General features: G+C 43.3%; 1 protein-coding gene across 1 annotated transcript in view; it reads left to right on the top strand.

Moving 5' to 3' along the window:
* The first annotated feature begins 3,073 nt into the window (after positions 1 to 3,073).
* The window catches only part of RIN3 (Ras and Rab interactor 3), a 64,955-nt gene continuing 43,962 nt past the window's right edge, over positions 3,074 to 24,066 (top strand). Inside the window, exons 1-2 of the mRNA XM_027637907.1 lie at positions 3,074 to 3,322; positions 22,159 to 22,345. Of these exons, the coding sequence (XP_027493708.1) occupies positions 3,279 to 3,322; positions 22,159 to 22,345 (231 nt within the window). The 5' untranslated portion in view covers positions 3,074 to 3,278. The remainder of the gene's footprint in view (positions 3,323 to 22,158; positions 22,346 to 24,066) is intronic.

Below are 24,066 nucleotides of genomic sequence, written 5' to 3'. Positions count from 1 at the left end.
GAAAAAGAGAAGCTAAGAGTTAACTTCATCTCATGGCCTGGTGTATTAACAGTTTAATTAGACAAGTCTTCTCATGAATACTCCTAGCCAGTTTACAACCAGGAGATGCAAGTTAAAACAAATCTTGATCTTATTTTTCTTAAACATGAGACTGGAATCCCTGTTGCTGTATAAACCTGCCATTAGCCACTCTTGGCTTTTGTGCATCTATAGAAAAGTCTCATGGAAGTGGAGAAAAGGGATATCCTGCATTCTTTGATTTTTACATAAGGGTTCATTCATTAATGTATGCTGAGCTAAATTTTTCTAAGCTGGGGAAAGAAAAGGATTCCTTCTTATACATAGAATTAACTTCTAGGAATCAGAATCTGAAAAATACCTCTTCTTTTAATCCTTCCATTCTTGATATGATGACCCATCATGATCTGTTATGTAATAGGCTCTATAAAAGGCACATAATCTATGGATTAGTGACACAATAGGCATGACAATTCCTATGGGCTGTTAATACATGCTGTATTATTGATGCAGCCACTTCCTACTATATGGAAAACAGAACTATCGTGTAATCTGTGCATATGCTGAAAGCACTTTTTTATAGCCAAAGTGCTCGTACTTAATGGCTTCCCCCATAAGCCATTTTTAAGCCTTTCCAACTCGGCTGCATAAAATTACAAAAACGGGCTGCAGCATGCTGTGGCTTAAGATGGAAAGGGTGAATCAGTTCTAGAAAAGAAATGAATTTCCCTGTTCAGCTTGGATCTATCATAGAGGAGCCTCAGTTTGAAGTAACTGGGTGTTATTTTGTCATTTAGCTTTTGTGTAATTGTTTACTTCCAAAGCCTGATACTAGAACACAGTGTCACATTCCAAACCTGTCAAATCTCCGGCTTAAAAAAATACCTAGTAAAGACTGGACGAAATTTCTTAAGTTAAAATTTGTCTTCATTTTCATATTTTAAATATTTTACAGAGATACTGAGTACTTTGCAGAAAATTACAAAATCTTTTAAAATTAAATTTGGTCAATATCTTTAGTGAAACAAATTTTGAAACTTCACACTTCTGAAACTACATTCTTTACATTGGAAATAGTGTGAAAGATTTCACTCAAATCACATGAAACTGAGATAGCACCAAAATACTGGATTTTTCTATTCTATATTGTTGCCATTTTTTCCCCCCAAATCTTGTGAATAATTCTAGTAATTTTGTTTCTGCTTCCCTAAAAATATCATTGGAATTGTCTAACACTCTGTGATGTTCTGCATTTGCAAAACCTTAGGTCTTCGCATAGGACAGCTGCCTATTTGTGTGAACAGTTTTTCCCATCTGAAGAGGTCCATGCAAGCAGCCCAACTTCCCAGTTTTTGTCTCAGCAAACTTTTTTTCCAGCAAAGCAAGGGTAAATGCTGAGGGGGCCTGGTCCCTGCCGAATTGCAGGGGAGGGAAATGGAAATGTGGGGTAGAGCTGAATTCCTGTGTGGTATGTAGGAGATTGTTCTCATGCCAATACCCGAGGTGCATTTCAAAGGTGCCCAGCTGGTGAGCAAATCTAGAACATATTTTTTTCTTGGACCTCTGTGCTCAGAACTCACAGAAGGATTCAGAGCTGAGATCTGACAAGCCTGCAGTGAGGAATGAGTGAATCTCAGCCAACTTACCTAAGAGGACTAAATTCTTCATTGAATGAGTTTGCCATTGCCTGAAAATTACTCCAGGAGATGGAGCAACTAGCTCCTTAATGTAGTAGAAAAGAGCATTATGAAATACAGTAGCTGCAAATTTAAAACTAAATGAGGGAAAAAATCAGGTGTGAATTTAAATAATACCAGCAATTAAACCCTAAGACACCTTGTGTAGAGGGGTAGTGAATTTTCCATCGTGCACTCTTTCAGTTAGGCTCTTTGACTTTCTAAGATGAATCCTTCTAAAAGCTAGAACATAAATTTTCTTATGTGAACAGAAGTCACAGTCTTTATTAAAAAAAAAAACCTGGGAAAATTTGATCTAGTGTTAGCACAGAAGTTGTGACTTGGTGACGGCGAAGGACCCCCTGACTCTCCTTAGCTCAGGGCCAGCAGAATTGGCTCTGTGTTCAATACTGAGGTCTAGTTTCCCTCTTGCCAATGCACTGGCAGTTCCCTGACATTTGCATTCTGCTGTGGGCTGTATGGCACTGTCTATTTTTAAAAAGCAGAGAAATTCCTTCTAAAGATAAAAGGGGCAAAAAGTTACCTTTGTCTCCCTGTCCATTCCATGCAATTGCTTTTCTCTGCCTCTGCTTCCTACTTCTGTCTTATTTTTTCCATTATACATTCTCCTAGTATCTGATATTTCTGGAACAATGGTGTTGCCAAATAGGAGTGCCACCAGCCCTGTCTGACAGCACATCTGTCAGTCCCCAGCTTCCACAGCTGGTCTGTATTCAGTCAGGTTTCCCGTACAGCAACCATTACTTGATCACTTAAATAACTCCGGGTCAAATGTACTGAGACTGACTGCAGCTTCACAGCACAGATAGCTGTTCATTTGCTAGCAGTTGTACAGCCTTATCATTAGCTTTTACTTTAACTGGGAATGTTTTTGTGAAGCTGTCCTCCGCTAGTGTTAGACATTTCATTTTCTCAGGTCCTGTGTAAATATAAAGGTTTCCAAGCTCCATCTGGTTCCAGTTACTCAAGCAGTAGAAATACACATGCTTCAGGAATTTGCAGACGGAGACTTACTGCTTTGCTGCCTTACAAAATCCTTTACAAAGTTCACTGTGCTCTGTTGCCTCCTGATATACCTGTAGCCTGTAAAACAATTTCCCTTGAAACTTATTTAAGTTAGAGAAACAAATAAGTTGATGGTCTCATGCCCTTCTTTCTAATGAGGTTAACCTGCCTGCACTACTAAATATGGGTTTCTAACACACACACATACACACACACGCACACACACACACGCACACACACCCTTGACCACCAAAGACTGCCTCTTCCTGAAATCCCCCGTTCATATAAATACAGGAAGTAGAAATAAGAGAGGCTAAAATCGGATCTTCTTGGTAGTTTGCTTTCATTTCAGTGTTTGTTTAGTCCTCTGCCCTCTGATACTACTGAGCCTGAAGCTGGTTTTAAACATCCTCCCCCTGACGCCCCTTGAAATACCATCTTCAGTGCAAAACCTGAGGATGTGGAGGTTCTGCTCAGCGATGGAAAGGAATTGCTTTTCTTACCGAGGAACTCTCCAGCCACTGTGAAACAGAAAGTGTCTTAAAGTTTGCTGTAAGGATGAAAACATCAGCAGGAGAGAAGGGAGCCAGGGATGACTCAGGGTAAGTCCTGAATCTTTAGTGACTGCTCGTTTTTAACAACTGTTGCTTTGCTTTTCCTACTTAATGAAGAGTTCTCAGCTGCATTTGTAAGCGGGCTGCTGAGTTATCAGCTACATAGTCACAATAGTGTGGTAAGATTGTGCTGTAATTTACAGTATTTCCTTTAGCTAACATGTTCCAGCTAAAACCAAATTGCAATACCTTTATTTAGCTTGAATCTTAGCTATTTAGGGAAGAAGAAGGATGAATCCCAAGCTGCAGTTTAGGGCAAAGGACAGAAAAAGGGAGTTTTCTGGTTTTGGAAATGTGACAAAGCTTTTCTGGGAGGCTTGCTTTGTTTCTGCTCAAATGCAGAAGTGGATAAGGGCTCGTCCCTGTCAGCTCATGGTCACTCCAGCTCCTGCATGCTAAGGTATACAGAGACTCTGTCCATGGACTCCCAAGAGACTTCAAATGTGCTTTCTGTCAGGAAAAGACTACAGGCTTTCCTTGCTCCTGGCCAACAAACACTACACCTTGCAGAACTGAACCCCAAGAAAACATAGTGGGACAGAAAATGGGTTTTGAGTGGGACAACAGTCAGCTAACTCCTGGGATTCCAGGATAAGGCTGGAATCCTCCTGAGGCTCGGTTGTGTCATAAAGCCTGTGCTGAAGCCGAGAATTTCTGTTTCCTGTTGTAAACAATCAGGGGAAAATTACATAGCTCCTGAAACCTTCAGTCACCCTCCCTTGGAAAAACATAGTAATACCAGATATTAAGACTTTTTCTTACCTGTTTGACACACTTAGACAGCCTATTTCCTGTGATTAAAAGCTCCCAGATATGTCTGTGATGGGTCCGGTAGAAGAAGCTATGTGGGTGGATAGATATGGGATACTTGCATTTTCAGTCTTTAGTGTACTGCCAGACTTGGAGCACAGTCAGACAAAAAGGAGGTGAAATTGCTGCTGACAGGCTACTGTGCAATGGTTTCACCATAGCACTGTTCCCAAATACCCACATGGAATGCGGAGAACCCTGCATTACAATTGTCACTGCTTTTGCCTTGTTCAGTTGTTTGCGTTAAGTGGAACAATGACACTCCTGTTTCAAGGTATAATTCCTCAGTTCCATGTGATGTTAAACACTGAGGGACAAAGATCACACACCCATAAGGAAAAAATGTAAGTGTCCAATCCCTGCAGACTGGCAAGAGGAACTTAGTCGATGATAAACCAGAGAATTTGCACTTTGCAGATATTCTCTGCATTTGTGATAGTTAAGGTGTTAAGTATTATAAACTGAGAAAGATATCTGTTTCTCAGCTTGTCTGAAATGAGCCACGTGTTTGCAAAGGTTTGCTTTCAGTCTAAAGTTGCAGGAGAAAGTAAACAAGCCATAGACCCTAGATTTGGACTGTAAATCAAGTGGTTGGAGGAATACTGAAGCATCAGTGGGCATGCCACATGCATTCTTCATAGAGTTTTGAGCATCTGAACAGTTTAACGGAATTACCTTTTTTTTCATTAACTGATTGTCTTTATTTTCAATCTATCTCCCACTCATAAAAAAAGTGGGTATTTTAAAATCTGTTTTAACTCTTTCTGTTTACATTCTATAATATTGGTGAAGATCCTCAAAATGCTGAAGGTACTCTTCAGCATGTGTACCTTGTGGCCTCCAACACATTACAGAATTAGAAACATTTCTAAATGGTGTTTAGGTAATTTCCTGTTATGGTCACACTGAATTAGGTGCCAATTTCACAAAATATATGTAGATAAAGTGGGGAGCTTTTAAAAGATATGGTAACATAGGGCGAGCTGCTGATGGAGAATCTGCACCTGATTTTAAAATTCCGTGCACAAAAATTGGATGAGCAACTGCTGAGATTGCACCTCAGTTCACCATAGTCTTTGGGCTATTAATTAAAAAGGAAGACATGCACAGAAACTACGGCAATGCAAATTATCTTAGAAGTACCCTAGCAACTTGAAAAGGATCCATGTATCCATTCCTAGTAATGACTAAAGGGTCTATTCTTCACGCAGCAAATCTATAAGGAGGTTTTGCTGATTTAAACCTGTGAAATGGCAGAAAAACACTGGGGAAAAACCTGCCTCCAGAATTAGTAGCTACTCAGAGAGGAATGATCGAGAAGTGTAGCCAGGGGCTGAATAGAAATCAGTCTAATCCAATTATTCCAAAATGGGTTGGGAGAAATTTAACCAGTAATTCTGACCTAGAGTCAGGCTAACTCCTAGGAACATTAATAAGTAGTGAGATCACGAAACTCCTGGAGAAATGGGAGCTGCTTGAGCATGATGACCATGGTTTCATGAAAAGATGTATGCCTTCACTCCAGCTTCTGGCAAATGTATGGAGGAGATGATGAGTAGAGCAGATAGGAGCTGAGACAGATGTTATATGCAAATATTTAATAGTCCTTTGAGATAGTGGCTGTTTTAGGTTGGGATGGGTTACAGTGGTTCTCATTTCTGGGACACCGGGTTACCTAATAAAGTAATGATTGTGCATCTTTCTGGTGACATGTTTCTTGGCACAAAACCCACCATCACAGTTGACAGATTTCATGTGGTGAACTTAGAGCATTGGAGGAATCTGTAAGCTGAAAAACTCTGACAGGTTCACAGATTTTAGTTTTGAAAGGGACTGTTTTGACTGTCTTGTCTGACCTCCTGTGTAGGGCAGATCAGAGATCCTATCGAGTACGCTATCAAACCCATGACTTCTGCTGGAATGGGAGCTTTTAGATAGTTGTTGACCACAAAAGCTGTTATCTTCTACCCAGGCTACATATTTGTCTCTTCAGTGAAGTAAATAAATCTAATACCAACATTTACAGGGTTGAACTGAGAAAACCATTCTTAAAAACTCCTTAAAAACCATGCTTTTTAAATGGCTTAATCTAAGCTCATTTGAATCAGGAGAACAAGTCCTGTTGGCTTCAGGAGGTCTTGAACCCAACGCAAAGTACTGCTAAAAAAAAATCCAGACTTAGAACATATGAGATGTGATGTTTAAATGGGCCAGGGACAGTTCAGGCAACTGGAAACAAATCAGTGTTATCAAATACCTGCTGTCTGTCAAGCAACAATACACTTTCCAGTCAAGAGGAATAATGCTTCTCAAGAAGGAAATGTTTGTGCTCAAGATGCATTGTACCAAGACCAGCATATTACTGTAAAGATACAAAGAAGGTGGTGCTCTCCAAAGCTACCTGAATTTGGTATGTCCAGGGAGGACACAAAAATCTCCTGAAATTCATTTAACAGAAGAGCATGTTTGCAACCACATTGACTTGTTATATGATCTTTCCAGCGCTTCCATTAAGTGAGTACTTGCCAAGCTTGGCGGATGCTTGGAGCACATTGTGCAGTGGTGCTGGTAGTAGCATGGAAGGCAACTGTTCCATTGTTTGCTGGCAGACAGACCACACTGGGAATATTGCCCCTGAGTAGGAACTTCTCATCATTGCAGGCTGCCTTATATCAGTGTTCACAGGAATGGGGCCACAAATGTAAGCAGTATTCTGATCATCTACTTTCTACTACAGTTTCAGCTAAATATAGTTTTCCACTTCCTGTCCTAAATGGCTACGTGCTGGTTTGTGTTGTTGACTTTCCAACCTAGAGGTGACATAGGCTGAAAAATGCGCACATATGTTGTGTGCACCTCTCTTGCTCTGTGTGTACAGGTATATATGGAAATCGGTGTGTCCTGGAGACTAGCTGTGAGGGTTGCTCAGCACAAGTTTGAGCTGGCTCCATCTCTTATTCAGCCACATGTACATATTGCAGATATCTCAGAGATTATCTGTTTTATAGAATTTTTCCAAGTGATAGTAGGACTATATATTAACTCAACTATCAGTAAATATAAGTGATTTCTCTAGATCAACAATATAGGATTGTGAGATTCAGAAGAATCTCTAAAATTACCTGAAGAATAGACATAAAAGCCAATACCTAAAGCAAATCCATTAGGAAAAAAAAAAAAAGCTTCAGCAAGATGCCATCCCAGAGTTTTAAATGGTTGTCTGGGTTGATTGCTAAAGAGCATGGAAACCAAAGTGCCTTAGTGAAACTTGGACAAAATATTGTTCATCACAGACCTTTAACCATTATAATTTTGAAGGGAGAACATATTTTGCATTTGGGAATAGAAAGAAATAGCTCTTTGGAAGGGTAATTAGAAAGAAAAGGCAGCTGTTTAGAATGACTGATCGAGTTCTAGTGCAGATGGATCTGTGAGGAGAGGGTAGATACGGTCATCAAAACTCTTGGTGTCTCAGAAGTCTATCACACTTTCCCAACTGTATCAAACAGGCATTCCTCCTGTGTAGGGAAGGGTGTCTGTATGTTTGTGATTGTTTAGGTTGCCCTCTGTGAGGAATTACAAATTAATAACAATAAACAACTAATTATATTCTTTCTAATTAGATTTAGAATTAGAAAAAACAGGGGAAAGGACATTTAGCACATGTTCTCCAGAAGACCGAGGAGAGGTTATAATGCCTCTTGCTATGCATTCAGTACAGAGTGGTCCTCCAGTGACAAGCCATGGTACATGCTGGGATGGAGCTGGTCTTGGCAGCACCGGTGTTCAGAGCAGCAACTAGATCATAGGCCATTGAGCTGATCTGGAGCCTTATGTGGAAGGGACTTCTGAGGTATTAAAGCAGAAATAGTTACAAACCTGAGATGTTTGATCATTAAGAAACAAACAAACAAACAAACAAAAAACCCAACAAACAAAACAAACAAAAAAGCCCCCAGCATAATATTCTGTACTTTTAAATATTCATACTACCAAAGAAGACCTCAGATTTCTCTTTCTGAATAGTTATGGATCAAAACTGAGAAAACAAAAATGAAAGGACACATCTGTACTGCAGCATAGGAGATGTAAGGATGCTGGGCACACCCTGGCCCTGGCATTGATCTAGCTGCACAAAGAGAAGCAGCAGTGAGAAGAGAGCTGAACAGGCAAGTTGGCATCCATGAGAACTGTCTGCCAGAAAAGGTGCAGTGTCTGCAGGAGTTAAACCATGTCTGTCAAACCATTTCTATGCTCCTCTGCCAGAGAGGGCTGCCTGTGATACACAGGGTAGAGAAGAGTTGTCCTTGTGCAGTGGTTGCACCCCATCTGCTGTGGAGGGGCGTGGGCTGTTACATAAGGTTGTTTGTGTGTATGCTAGCTGTATTTTCTGCCAAGATCCTTGGCACCCCACTCTCCCTCCAGCACTCTGTTTGGCATCCCTGATCTGTTCTTACAATGCAGGAACACTGTAATATGTCAATCCCATCCTCCCACTCTGACAGGGGAAATCCCTAAAACATGGCTTAGTTGGAGCCACACACTGGTGTCAGTATGGAGTAACTCTCCAGAGCTGGAGCTGGCTGAGTTCAGAATCCATCCCAGGGTGTCAGATGCTTACATCTCGGAGAGGCAAGACAAGTTTCAGCTGGTGTCTTTTAACTGTGAAGTTTGAAGGAGGGGGGTTGAAAGTACTGTGAAAGTACCTGGTAGCACAGCCCTGCGAGGCAGCTGTGGTCGAGGAAGCAGTGCTGTTTAATCTGTGCAAATAAAATAGAGCTATAAGCATCACCCAATATGGTAAATATTGTAGCTTCAAGCCTTTCCTCTGTCCATTCAATACCTGACCTATCTAAAGTAATTCTACCTACCTCCAGAAATGAGATCTCTCTATACCCTGCTGAAGTGGGAACATTAAGGCCATGCTTCCCTCAAAGATAATCAGTTGCAAGAGTTCTGAAGTGCTTAGCTCCTCTTTGCCTGCATCCAAAATAGTATAAATCTTTTTGCAAGCGAAGATGATTACTTGAGCAGCAAAGGATTAGCAGATGTGAGCACTGCATAGCTGGTTATGCTAGTCACATTTTCCTAAATAGATATTCTGCTAGATGCACACGAGCCAGGGAGTGCTATGGAATGCAGCTCTTTTCAAATAGATGAATATATACATGCCTGTGTGTGTGCCTTTCCCAGACTTTCTGTAAGCTTTTTCTAAACAGGGAATGTATTTATGTCTGAGTAAAGGATTTCTGCTTTCTGCATTACTGGTACCTTTGAAAGGGACAAGGTGTTTTCAGTAATCACATTGTGTGACTAATACGAAGTCCTTGTAGGTATGAAAGGATCTCTGGGTGTTTCATGGATATTAGGCCTCCCAACAACCAGCTGAAAGCAGGTATCTTCTACCGTCATTATAGGGAGGGAGTCCAAAGCATGAACTCATGGAGCGGATTTGATTATAGCCATTTACTTTGTAGCCCAGTCTCCTTGTTAAGCAGGGAAACCCTGGTCTTGTCCCAGACCATCCTTTAGGTTTGGGTGATGCTAGGAAGAGGATCCATCTCTCAGAAAGCCTTTGGTGTACAAGTTCCCCTCTGCATTATGCAGCTAAACCAGCTTCCTCAGTGTTTACACAGCCTCTATAGCTGAAGCAAAAGTGGTGTGTTGGGAGGGTGTGGAAGTGGGGGCCAGGGGACTGCCCTTTCTGCAGTACCCTCCATTGCCATGGATGAGGAGGAGCACAAAACCCTCCCTGAGATTTGTTCTCTGAGGCCAGGCTGGAATTCTGGCTCTGATAATGGTCTTGCAAGGGGCTGCTAGTATTTGCTCTAGGTGATTTTCTGGGGTCTGTGTATCAGCATTGTTTCTGGTAGGGTTGAAAGACCTGTCTTACTGCTGGAAATTATCTCCTGACCATGTTAATTAGTACTTTGCTTTTGCAAGGCTAATGCATTGTTGGGGCATTTTAAGTGATTTGTTGAAACTAGCTGAAAACAGACAACCTTCTGGATGCTGGGAAAACTTTGCCAAATATAGGGAATCCACACAGCTCATGTACATCCCTCCTGTGGCCCTCTGAAGAAAGCCAGTCTTTTGAAACCTCTGTCTTGTAAAAGCAGCTGTTGGGCAGAACAGAAAGCAGCTGCATTCCCTCTTGAACTGGATTAAATTTTCTGCTGCTTGAAAAATTTACCAAGGAAACAGAAAGAGACCAACAAATAGCAGAGTCTGGAGACTGACAGCACTGCTGGTTACCTGCATCACTGTTCTTCAAATTGCTAGCAGACTTCTAGGCAAAAAAAGTTCGTCCCACATATTTGGCTAAATGACAGCCTGGGACCTGACCCAAACTTTCATCTTGCCTGCCAAGAATTTTTCTCTTGTCTCTTTCCTTTTTTACCCCCGTGAGTTCTCTTCAAGGAATTTGTCACTCCTGATACCCCCCACAAAAGCAGAAACCAGGCAAAGCTCAGAGCTCCTCCTGCTGAATCAGCAGAAAAAGAAAGAGGTTGGCTTTGGGCAACTTTCCTCTCTGTCCAGAGGACAAATATGTAACACAGAACGTTTTAGTGTAATTCTGTACTGAACTCCCATTCTAATCCTTTCTTAGGATTAGAAATTAATTAGTTTTAGACTGAATCTACTTGGCAACTTTTCCAAGCAAAAGGGAAATAGATTTGTGTTACCCTCTCAGCAGAGATGGGTCCTCTGTGCTTGGAAACCAGTAGAGATTGCAGGAGGGGCACTGTGAAGAGCAGCCTGAGATAGGGATAGATGGTGAGGTTAGTCCCTTGGCCTGGCAATCTGCTATGGCCCTTTGCTATGTATAGCTAGCTATCTAGATCTAGCCTGGACTTACTCTGCCTAACTTTAGCTGTTTAATTGTTGTGCCCCATTTATGAGCCTACACAACCACGAGGATCTCTGGTCTCACTGGAGAAGCAGCAGCTCCAGGGAGTAATTCAGGGTGATTGGTCCCAGTGGCCTGAATCCAAGTGTTATATTTGTTCATTCCTCACCAAGCTGAACAGGGAGCCAAGCCAGAGAGCTGTGTCCAGCACAAACCTTCTTCCACTCTCTGGTTCCCTAAGTGGGAGTGCCCCAGTGTCAGACAAGCAATAGCAGCCTGGAGGTAGAGGTGGGTTCAGCACTGGTGTTTTGGGGAGGACATGACCAAGTAAACCATGTTATGGATTGTCAAGACTACTATGAACCCACAGCCTTTGGCTCATGACTTACTTATATTACAGCCCTGGTGACTGGGTGACCATAAACACAGTTAAATAAACAAGTTTGAGGTCCCAGCAATGGTTTAGGGGGTCTGTGTGAGGTGACAGGTTTGCCTTGCTGCTTGGCAGGTTTTGCAGTCGTGCTGAGCTCCCAGTCACCACAGGGACATTTTAACAATTTCTGACACTGCTTCAATAACAAGTCCTTCACTAACAGGCCCTAGGCTGTTCCACCAGCACAGGATGATGAGGGCCATGGCCACCCACAGAACAGGTTGTTCAACTTAGCCCAGCAAACTAGAATGCCTCTCTCACCCTGAGAGCTGATAGGGGTGTTCTAGGTGTTCTAGAGGTGTTCACCACTAGAAGGTGGTGGGGACCATGGCCTTTCCCCACCTTTCCATATCTTTGAAATACCCCAACAAGGCCTTTTTTTCTTCCTCTCCTTTCCTCAGGAAGGTAGATCTCTAACCGTGCTCCAGTGTTAATGTAGGCAGGGATCCTGTCAGATCATAAAGCAAGAAATAAACACATTTCTCCAATGCCTAATCAAAGTTAAATATGAGGAATATAAAATTGCTGGAGTAAGGCTTAAGAATGACAAAGAGTAAATTCACAGATTTAGATTTTTTTTTTTTTTACTAAGAGCACTGCATATTGAAATCCATTCACATTGACATTGGAGGGAAATCTTACCCAAAATATGAATATTCATGTCTAAAGAAGCCTGCAGATCAGTGAGTGAATGGCTGGTTTACAACCCCTTTGCGTGGTGCCTCATGTGAGGACCAGAAGACCTGTGCTCTGCTCCTTCAAATACAGAATACAAGTCCCATGGATTTATTTGGCCATTTCTAGTTGCAAATCAGGACTGAGATAAGTGTTTGCAGGTATTTCTTAGCAGAGAGGAAGACTGCTGAGCACTGTGCAAGTCTGTGTGGTTAGGCCCTCATTTTTGTGCATCTCATATATCTACACTCAATTCACTCATAGGGTAAGCAAGACATAACTTTTTATAACTACTCTGCTGTTTCTCTTAATGTTTTGCCCAGGATTTTGGCTCTAATATAACATGCAGATTCTAATAATTTTTAATATATAGGGTTTGAAACAGAATGGCTTTATTAAAGCAAAACCACAGTCTATTCTTAATGAAGTTTGAATTGGAAATTTGTCCCTTCCCTTTATTTTCCGTTTCCCTTTCCCCTCTTTGTTAAGTAAGTACAATATAGAAAAGTATTCTCTGGGTTTCCATTCCTGTCTTCCTTCCTGTCCAGATGAGCCAGGAAAGGGCAAAACCTCTGTCCAAAGCCCTGGCCCTGCAGTCAAAATGGGGGTTCTCTGGGCTTCCAACACTTCATGTGTTTTTAGAATGCAGAGAACAAGCCCATCTGTCTTCTCTTCAGCTGGTGGCTCGGCTGGGCTCCTCTAAAACACCAACACTGGAGGGTGAAGGAGGTCTGGGGCTTCCTTATGGTCTTACAGCTTAGGAAGTTGTTTCTCTTCTTCTAAATATTTGATTCTGTTTCCTGCACTGCACAAACCTTTCCAGAGAAGTTGAATTATCCAGCAAACATGTTTGCAGTTTTTTGTTCAGGAAAATGTCCTTTCTCTAGCCCCTCTGACCCTGGCTAGGCTGGTGTTTCAGCAGCTCTCTTCTTTGCGCTGGATCTTGCAGGAGTATAAATCATCCTTTATTGCCTGCACACTAAAACAAAATCTTTAGCTTTGCTCAAACACTGGAATTCCTAGGAGAATAATTTGGGTTTGAAAAGACAAAGGACAAATGCCCTGAAAATCTCTGATTATGAATATGGGGGAGAATGACTTATCATTAACTGTCAATTGATAATAAGGGAATAGAGCTAATAAAACCTGCAAAGCGGTTTTGACTTGCAAAGGTATGTTTTAACTGAATAAAAAGACGGTTGATGTTTGTGAGACAGATTGTTGAGTGCAAAACATATATGTGCAAGGTTACATAAAGACAGCAGTACACTTTGTGAGGTGAATTTTATACCAGTAGGATATAGTAGCTCCAGTCCAGTGCGGGGCCACCAGCAGCGTATTCCATTGGTCTTAATGAATGCAGGAAACAGCTAGACTGAGGGAAAAAGAAAGGGAGGGCTTTGAAAGAAGGACTCCACCTGCAGGAATTTTTTTCATGTTTGTTTTTTATTTTGTTTCTGTCTGTGTCATGGCTGTGAGTGTGAGAAGGCTTGTTTGGTAGTAGAGCTGACCTGGGAACTATCAGTAATGTGAATTAGCTCGTATTTGGGGTTTTGTGCATATGCGATTCTTTGCCGTATACATGCCTTTGTGTATTTAAATGGAGGAACAGACCTAATCAACCTAGGAAACTCAGAGAAGCTAGCAACTTCGTAAACATTTAGTGCTCTGTGAGAGAACTGTAAAGTTTGCTGAAAGTTTGTTGACAAAGTCAAACAAGAGTCTCTGACGGGTGTTGCTGCTGTTTCTCTGTAAGTACTTACAACTAAGTTTGACCAATTTAGGAGGAAGCACATTTTGAGGGTTTATGGGGAAGCACTGCAAGCACCTCTCCTTCTCTGCTCCTGAGTGACTTGACCCTGCTGCTTCTGAGGTTAGAGAACCACCACTGGTTTTAAACACCAGGTTTATGTTCTGATGAGTGACAATGGTTACATATCCCTCACAACATCAGTAGCCCTTGTCCAGCAAGGTTCTGCAGAGCTGACCCGACTCCTGACTTTTGAATGGGGGCAAGACTCTTCTCAGTTCAAATGCAGATAAGCTGCAGTCATGTCCTTTGTCTGTATGATGGTACTAATGAGGGAAAACACATACGTCAGCTTTAAATCTGGTAATGGCAGCAACCAGGACACCAGAGCTTAGTACAAGCTTGGCTATTCTGCCAGCTTGCTCCATGTGTCTGCACAGAGCCTGCTTCTAAGACTTGGATCTTTCAAGCCAGCTCAGCTATCCTTGCTGTGCTCAGGAGGCAACAGTATAAGTCCACACAGTTCCTCTAGTGTGATGCTGATCTATCAGACCTTCAAGCTGAACCCTGTCATGTATAAGACAACAATCTGGTGTCATTATGCGAGCAGAAAACTCTATGTCCACTTGTTACTTAATAAACTGACACATGAATTATTGTTCTTCCACCTGCACGAGTAGCCATGACACCTTTCATCCCCAGAAGTATAATAGCACTCATTCCTTTTTGTAGTTTCCTCTGTTGGTTTATGTGACCAAGGCGGTGAGGACTTGGTGAACTGGTGAATGATTTAAGGGTAGGTGAGCTGTCCCTCACCTGATTCCTTTGTGCCGTAAGTGGAGCTCCCTGGTAGGGTGATGACTTGCTCCACTTTGGCAAACATATGTGAACATGCACAGGCAGGGTCCAGCTGGGGAGAGGTGGATGTCTGCAATCTGTGTGTGCAAACCCCTGCTAGCCTTCACAGAAGCAGGCATTTGAAAATCCCTGGCAGGTACAAAAAAGCTCACGGAAGTGAGAATTCAATTGCAGGGTGCAAAACCTCACTGCTGAAATTGAGGGTGCCTGTAACAGAAAGTGGAGTAGGTGGGAAACAGAGAGTTTTGCTAAGCTATGAGGTGTCAGAGTATTTAGGAGACCCTTGGTTTGTTTTACCTTTTGGCAGCTGGAACAGCTGCTGCCTTGGCTATTAAGCATGGTCCTTTCCAGGCTGAGCCAAATGGCCTGGACATGCAGAGCATCAAATGTAGTCCAAAGACCAAACAGTCGAAGGGTGGACATTTGAGTAGGAACAAGGGGACCAGTGAGCAGGAGGAAGTACTCTGCCAACCACAGACTCCCCACAGACCACAGTTCGAGAAGCACAACTTCCTGAGCTATGAGCTTATCACCAAGGTGTACCAGTAACACAAGCATACTGCAAGGTAGGAAGGGCTACCGAACAGGCAAGCCTGCCTCGTGGGACACACCAAGCCTGTCGCATCACTTCCATTATCAAATTTTTCTGTACATCCCAGAACCTTACAATGCAGGAAGCTCTCACTTCTTGCTTAACACTCTACACATTTTCTCTTTCTTTTTGCCTATCAGACAACAAGAAACTTGTTTATTTTTGACTAGAGGGTGTCAATTAGCTGAGTGCGATTCCTGAAGACTCCAAGAACCTCTCTTTCTACATTTTGGGGTTTTCATTCCTGGTTACTTTATTTCTCTTTGTTGGTTTGATTTTTGTCAGATCTCTTGGCTTTATTATGAAAAAGTGTTTATTAAAGCCTGAATTTCCTGCAAGTCAGGGTTTACATTTGGTGCATAGAGTTAGCTATTGTGCTATGCATTACTCATTATGTCACTTTGCTGCCTTCCCATCTTCCTAATACTCTGTTCTATGATGAAACAACTCCAGAAGTTTAAAGATGATGGAGCTCTCCCTGTAGCTAGGTTGGGTGCAGGGTCTGACTTCCACCACCTGACGGAAGAAAGAAATGAGAATTGTCAAGGTGACCCAAGCCAGGTCCAGAGAGCAAATTAATCCTTCTCCTTCATCTTGGATTAATTTGGTCTGCACTGATCAAGTGATCAAAGACAGGCTGGTTTATGAGATTAAGAAATGGCATCAAGGTATGACCACTTCTAAGACAGAAGCAAAATGAAGCTTGATGTCCTCTAGCTATGGCACTGCATAACTTCCCTCACAGTGAAGTGAAAGTAACAGCACATGAATTCATATGTGTGAACAAAGATTTTTAATGAGTCTGTGCAGCTTGCATTGCAGCTTGCACACCAAGCTACCTACGTTAAATGTATTCCCCAACATCTGTCTAATCAGAAGTGGTACCAAACCAAAGAAAGTATGGTTAGCTGTATATGTCATGAGGGTTTAATGGGTGAAACCTTACTGTACTTTAACTGCTGCTCATGCAATTCCAATTATTCCTAGAAGGAAAGGAGTTGACTACGAAAAAACTGGATACAGAGATCCATTACCCATGGCACAGAGCCCTGCAACCAAGTCTAGCTGGGTTGGTTGTGACACAGGGTGTAAAACACAGCTGTGAGTTTTCTGTCAGTCTTTTAATCTCAGCACTGCCCTCTGATCTATCTCCATTAGACCCTGTGCTCCCAACTCTCTCTTTTAAACTCAGAAGTTACCAGCACTGTCTATCCACTTCCACCAGGGCTGGCATGTTGGCTTCATGAGCTTTTACTTTTTCTTCCTGCTTCAGGTGCTTCTTGTAACCTGTTCTGCTGTGCTTGAAGGGTTTCCACATGTGAGCTTCAGACACCAGCTGGTGTGTCCGAGATGTATCCCTTGAGGTCCCAGGTGGCTTTGGTGCAAAAAAGATTCCCTGTCACCTGGCACACAGAGTTTATGGCTACTTGTCCATCTGAAGCAACCCAGTTGGAACACCTTTTAAAATCTGTGATTCCTGCTCTGCTATGAATGTAAATATACCATTGTATCTCTTTCCTTGAGATAGGCATAGCAAACCCTGGTTCTTGCTCTCTCTTGCTCTCATCTGCTTTTCAAAGGGAGAAGTAAAAGCAATGAAACATAATAACAAAAAATTAGCTCCTTATTCTTATATCTATTTAAACAACACTAAGGCCCTCAGTCATTACTTATCAGTGCACTACAGAGCATTTGTTTCCAATTTAAGATTTAAATTTAACAACACCTTATGTCTCTTCTCAGAGCAGGTCTGGTGACAGGCAGAAGCTGCAAACGCGCAGGAGTGAAGAATTCATCTGGCAGTCTCTGCTGCTGTTCCACACAATTTCTGTGTGTCTCTGCTGCTCCAGGGAAATTCAGGGTGACCGGCCCCATATAGTCCAGCTAGGAAGCCCTTAGTGTCAGCAGGTTTATGGCAATATTTCTGAAATCCCTTGCAAAGGTATGCCCAGGCCTGCACCTGCTGAAATTCAGTGGATTATATCCCCGTGCTGCTCTGAAGATTTCTGGGAATGTTCAGCTGCCAATAAGTGGATCCTTATTTCCAAAGCAATGAGTCATGGTGGTGTCATTACCTCAGCATACAGTCACTGTGCAATAATTCAAATCACTATTGTCATTATTATTGTCTCCAACAAGCAACCTGATACCTTCTGCCAGCCTGGGGCAGGTGTGTGAATGTAATTACTGTGCAATTAATTAGCCAGTGCTGCCAGTCAGTATGCAGCACACAGCTCCCTGCATCCCAGCTGAACCCAATTTAGCAGAGCCACTGCAAGATTTAAAGATACTTTGCAGTAAGAACTCAGTAAAAACAAAGAAAGCAGGCAGCTCTAGGGCCAGCTTTTCACCTTCACATCACACCTGGCAAAATGAGCACCTGCCTATATCAGCCAAAGGGATTTGCAGGAGTGTGGGAGAAGGAGAGAATTGCATCTTATTTCTGAAACTGTGATCTTAGGTATCATCTGATGCGTGAATTCTGAGTGAGAGAAACAGGGAAGGCCGGCTGGTCACTGTGGTGGCTGCAAATCCCTTCAACAGGCTGCACAGCAAGAACCTAGGAGCTGTCTGGCTCCCTTCTCTCTGTGCAGCCACAGAGCTACAACAGAGCCAGATTAAATTGCTGGATTAAGCGCTCCCACAGCCCAGCATGTGAATCTTTGTGACAGCTGTGCCTAGGACAGAAGTCAAGCATCGGTGCCATAACTGCGTCAGCTGGTGTGTCATGGGTCACAGCATTACAGCTGAAAAAGGTCTGTTAGGTCATCCATTCCCATTTCTTAGCCAGCACAGATTTGACTCAATAAAGTGTTTGCTACTGGTCTAAACGTGGCATTTTAAGAGATTTGGGCAATGCAATCCCCTTCTTCTTCCCTTGGGAAATTATCCGTCATTTGTTATAACTCACTGACAGGAAGAGTCTAGCCAAACATTTCTCTGTTTCCAGATGATCCCATTAATGACTTTTCTTGCCTTTCCTTCTACCAAAGTCACCCCTTTCACTGAGCTGCACTTTCCTCCCTCTGTACAGGTACAAGAGCCTGCTTAGTTCCTTCCACGGCTTTTGAGAGGAGAACTTATCCTTGAGGGCCCCCTAAATGTTGGATTCCAGTTCTGCCAAAAATATGCCTTATCCACTGCCCTAAATTATCCACACTGAAAGACTCCACACACTCAAATAATGAGATTTTCCACTAAGACAAATATTTTCAGGCTCTTCCTTTTTCATCTTGTGTGTCTGGGTTTGGAATTATTTTCTATTTTTTATCCATTCTCTAAAATTAGACAGTGGGCCCTACATGCAGCCACGTGTTGGAAGGTCAGTTCTGTTATTTTTATTCACCAGTCTGTTCTTGTTGCCAAACCCATGTTGCTGCTGTGAGTAGGGCTCTGTCCAGGTGATGTGCTTGTGGGAGGGAGGCCTGCATCAAGCCTGGGTTTCCCTGTAGAGAAGGAACACTGTGCCAGGGTCACTGTGTGCCTGGTGCTCAGCAGGTCCAAGCTGGTTTGTGTTATTTTCCTGTCTTTGTGGATAACCTTTGTTTCTCTCCAGGCATCTCTCCTTTGTTTTTCTCCTGAGCATCAGTGCTTTGCCAGCCCTTTTCACCTTACATAATTAATAGCTAACAAAGTTCAACATCACTGGAGCTATTGCAATACATTCTAGTGCCACAACAAGACATTATCAGCATTGGCCTTCTTTTGATCTGGGTTTCACACATTGTTGGCAAGAGCAGATTCATGCCTATGTGACTAATTATGGGAGTAGTTTTTGCTAACTGTCTTATGGAATATTTCATTACAACTCACCTTTATTTCCCTTTACTCATTACTTTTTTCCCATTACTGAGTGTGAATGTTGCCATCCAACACGTTTTCCGTTCACATGGTTACTAGGCTTTTTTTTGGTTGCTGTTTTTTCTGTAAAAAACCCAAGAGATGAATCAGGTTAACTTCCAAAAACTGTCTTCCATTGTTTTACTCTATATGTTCAGACGATACTGATTAAAATCATATGCTGTTACATCTGAAAGAAATTCCCTCACCTATGTGACAGCCTGGGCTTTTATGACAAGTAAAGAGAGTTTCACTTATTTCTATTTACCTCTTTTTTTTTAAGCTCAGTTCTCTCATTCATATTGTCTTAGCTATGATCTTAAAAATTGATTGATTAAAATCAAGATTCTGTAGACTGATATCCTAACTCTACTTATAGGATTGCAGAAACACCTCTATTTTCTAAGAAAGCTATCTCTGAAGAGGTGCAAAAGACAAAAAGCTACTAAAAATAGAATCTCTGTGTTGCTTTTGGGATTTGAAAGTCTACGTTTATAAAAACTGACTTTTCACAGAATCACAGAATCACAGAATATGCCGAGTTGGAAGGGACCCACAAGGATCACCAAGTCCAGCTCCTGACCCTGCACAGGACCATCCCAAAGAATTACACCACGTACCTGAGAGTGTCATCCAAACGCTTCTTGAACTCTGTCAGGCTTGGTGCTGTCACCACTGCCCTGGGGAGCCTGTTCCAGTGCCCAACCACCCTCTGGGTGAAGAACCTCTTTCTAATATCCACCCTAAACCTCCCCTGAGACAACTTCAGGCCATTTCCTCAGTTCTGTCACCAGTCACCACAGAGAAGAGATCAGTGCCTACCCCTCCTCTTCCCTTCACGAGGAAGTTGTAACTGCAATGAGGTCTCTCCTCAGTCTGTTCTTCTCCAGGCTGAACACACCAAGTGACCTCAGCTGCTCCTCATGCGGATTCACCTCAAGTCACTTCACCATCTTTGTTGCCCTCCTTTGGACACTCTCCAATAGCTTAATACCTTACTTATATTGTGGTGCCCAAAACTGCACACAATATTCAAGATGAGGCCGCCCCAGTGCAGAGCAGAGTGGGACAATCCCCTCCCATGACCGGTTGGTGATACTTTGCCTGATGCCCCCCAGGACATGATTGGCCCTCCTGGCTGCCAGGGCACTGCTGACTCATATTCAACTTGACATTGATCAGGACCCTGAGGTCGCTTTCTGTGGCACTGCTTTTGAAAGGACTCTCTTTTAGAAGTTTAAGACTGACCTTATTTGAAATGTACTACTTTAAGATCCATTTCTTTAAAAATAAAAGGAGAAGGAAAAAGATTTGAAATAAGACCAATAAGAGTCCTCCTTTTTTTAGTTCTGACACCTAAACAGAAAACTAGTCCAGAGAAACGTAATTTGTGTACGTTGTCCTGTATTTTCTTTACATGTAAAATCAATTAATCAGATGAATTACAAGCCTGTATCCCCATGAGTCTATGGCCTTATCCAATAGAGCTCTTGTGACCTGACCTTTCAACACAAGTATTTCTACTGCCTGCAGTGCTAAGCACATGTATACTTTGTTAAATCAGCACCATAGCTAGAAGCCAGCATTTAATACCAATCTGCCTTAGACTGTAGGGACTAAAAATAAATAGAACTAGTTCTTTGTGTGTCTGATCAGTACAGGAATGTAAAGGAGAGCATGTCCCAGACCATTAATATTCTCAACAGCATAACTGGAGTGTTCTTATGTCTTGTGCAGCTGAGAATAAGCTCTGAGACATAAGGTGTGGTTGGGCATTGCTAACGTGTGATGCCACAGGATGGCCCCTCTCCCATGCACCTTTTTAGAGCTTCCAATTACATCTTTAGGACTGGCCAAAATAACAAATGTGTGTCTTCATTTCCTCCTTCCTGAAGGTCCCTCTGGTGTTTCTCCATATGTTTCCTGTGGTCCCTCTCATTCCTGTCCCTCTGTACAGGGAAAGGTTTCACTATGTCTGCGTCCTGTGAATCCTCTCCTGCAGGACCTGCTGGATCATGCTGAGCAGCTTAGGGCTGCTTGCAGAGCTGCATCTGAAATTGTTCTCCTGCTGCAGATCAGCATTTGGGAATTAGCAAAGATATGTCTTCTGCAGTGGAAAACTTGCTGCTGGATGCATTCTTACACATCTTTCTCCTCCTCCTCCTGTGCTCTGTGAGTGACAGCGAAGGTGGAATATTCTCCCCTCCCCACAAGCAGCCACCAGTGGCTCCTTGGGTGTAGGGGTGAAGGAGCAGCCACCTCTGCAACCACCAGGACCAGCACAGACTTTCCAGTGAGACGGGAAGTGCTCGGTGTTATTTCTAAACTGAAGTGTCTTAGTCTGCCTCTTTGCAGACAGTCTGAGCTGGGCATGGGAGGAGGGGACTGCCAAAACTCAAGAGCAGCTGAAGGTGCCTCTGGCTTCTACTGGCAGACTCCATCTGAGAGGCCCTGGATTGGGGCAAGATACCATACTGTTGCCCATCACAGCTTCCGTATGTTTGGAGAAGTGCTCCTAGTGGCATGGCTGCAGGGTGAGCTGCAGACTCCTGGCCCCTGCCCACCTCAGATCGACAACGAGGCTCTGTGGCCCCTTTCCTCTGCCACATCACTGTCCTTGAAGCCGTGAAACATAACTCAGACACTTTGGCTGGAGTATGGCGTCCAGTCATGCTCAACCCTCTGCAGTGCTGGCTGCCTCTGTGTACCCCTTACATGTCTGTGGATACCTGTGCTAAGGCAATGTCCATACACAAGCTGAGACCAACAGAGCTGCCCAAAGCACCCTGTCAACCTGTGCTGTGAAACCTTCAGCATGTGGCCATAGTCCTTGGGATAGAGTGTATCTGTTTGTTGAGGCCTGTGCACCCAGATTTCCACTGTGGTCTGATGCCCCTCGAGGAGCACTCCTGGTGTCTAAGTGCTTCTGCCTCTGTGATTGCATTAACAGTCCTTTCTCCCCCCAAGATTTCTGTTTGCAGTTCTGTTTATCAGGGACTCCCTTGCTGTGTTTCAGCCCTGTTGGAGATACCAGTGAGGAGGGGAAAGAGACACACCTCTGTCAGGCCATTGCCCTGCAAAACTGCATCCCACTTCCAGGGATCAGCATCCTTGACAAACTCATCAAGACGTGTCCTGTCTGGCTTCAGCTGAACATGAGCCAGGAAAGGGCTGGGGCGATCCTTGGCAAAGAAACAGCAGGGGTAAGTCCAAAGTGGTTTCATTTCAGACAACCACATTTCCTGTCCTTGGTGGGGCTGGTTAGGAGAGCACTGCCTTTCTTCATGTGGAAGCAAAAATATTTAGCAGATTACTCTCTCTTTCCATTACCCTTTGAAGCTTTACCACTCTCAGTGGTGCAAGACAGACATATTGGCTTTGGGGAAGCATGCGATCTTGTCTTGGGTTTTAGTTACTTAGCGTGTAGATTTATGGAGATGGCTTCCCATTCACCACCACACCCATAGGTATGGTGACTATCCTAATTTGGAGCAATTGAAAAAAAATTCCCTGAAAAAAGGCCCTTAAATTCTGGAAGCTGGTGGGAGCCATTTTTATTGCAATAATCGGTATCTGGCTTGTATAAACTGAGTGTTAGGAAATAGCACACTCATGCAAAGCTTTCAGCTTGCTTAAAGAAAACATTTCTGGAGCAAAGGGAGCTGCTCCACATTCCTTGGGTCTCAGAGGTCAGGCAGAGCAGGGTATTGCTGTCCTGCCTGGGTCCTCTGAGAAGGGCAGGTGCAAATGACCTGAGCTGATGTCAGAGCACAGGAGGAATTCACTCACTTCTGCTCTGAGGACGTTTGGACCCATCTCTTGGCTGACTCAGTCTATCCTAGGGCTAAAGGCTGGCACAGCCAAGTGACACCCTCCTGTGGGACTCACCTGAGCAGGCTGGGCTGTGCATTGCACCTCACCCTAAATCAGACTTCTCAAATAGCTTGGGCAAATTATTCCCTTTGTTTTTCTGATCTGTCTGTAAGCAGAGACCTCAGTGTATGTCTGTAATGTAGCCACAAATGGCCCCAAGCCTCCTCGGGTTTTACCTACTCCTTGCAGGCAGAGAGTTCCCCACCTCTGAGTGCTTTGGGAATGCATCTTAGCTCTGTTCCTTCTGTTTACACTGTCCTCTGGTGGAGAATTCAGCTGCAGCTTGAAAAAGGCAGGAGAAGTGGTGACACATCAGAGGTGTCCCACAGCCAGAGCAACTCCTACCCATGCTGAGCCCATCTGAAACTGTTCCCACCAGTGGTGCAGATGAAAGAGACTGCCTTTGGTACCAGTCCTGACCTGGGCTGTAGGGTTAAGTACAGCTCAGAAAACCCACTCCCCACTTACCTGAAGAGCCATAGTCCAATTTAGGCTTTGGAGCCATGGCAACCAGGTGTGTCAATCAGGAAAACCGGAAGTGATTCATTTCCAGGTTTCATTTCCCTCATTGCTTAGATTAAATTTCACATGAAGAACTTGACCCATACAATCTGAGATGGTGCTGTCTGACAGTCGTGGTTAGAGAGGCAGTGCTGCCATGTGGGTGGCAGGATCTGGGGAAGGGAGAGCCTCTACCTGCAGATACTTTCTGTGATAGAAGATGGGGGCTTGCTCTGCACTAGAAATTGGCCTGTTTAAGGTATCTGTTTGTTATGCATTTATTCACTTTTTCTCTGCCCTGCTGGAGGACCTGAGCTCCTAGAGCTCCATTTCTTCTGAATGGCAGAGGCCAACATGACAGCACTGTGCGAGGTTGTGAAGCTGCCCCAGAGCTCTGTGTTCACCATGGGCGCTTTGAAATGACCAGAGATGCCCTTATAACTGAGACTTCTCTTTCTAATATTAATATCCAGACTCCAGAATTAGTCTGAAATTTTAATTCAGTTTTTAAAAATACCTTGACTCTCTCTTGCCAAAGCTTGTTGTCAAA

Source organism: Corapipo altera, unplaced genomic scaffold (assembly GCF_003945725.1).
Source record: "Corapipo altera isolate COAL_440 unplaced genomic scaffold, ASM394572v1 23, whole genome shotgun sequence".
Taxonomy (NCBI): domain Eukaryota; kingdom Metazoa; phylum Chordata; class Aves; order Passeriformes; family Pipridae; genus Corapipo; species Corapipo altera.
This window is presented reverse-complemented; position numbering and strand designations above follow the sequence as displayed.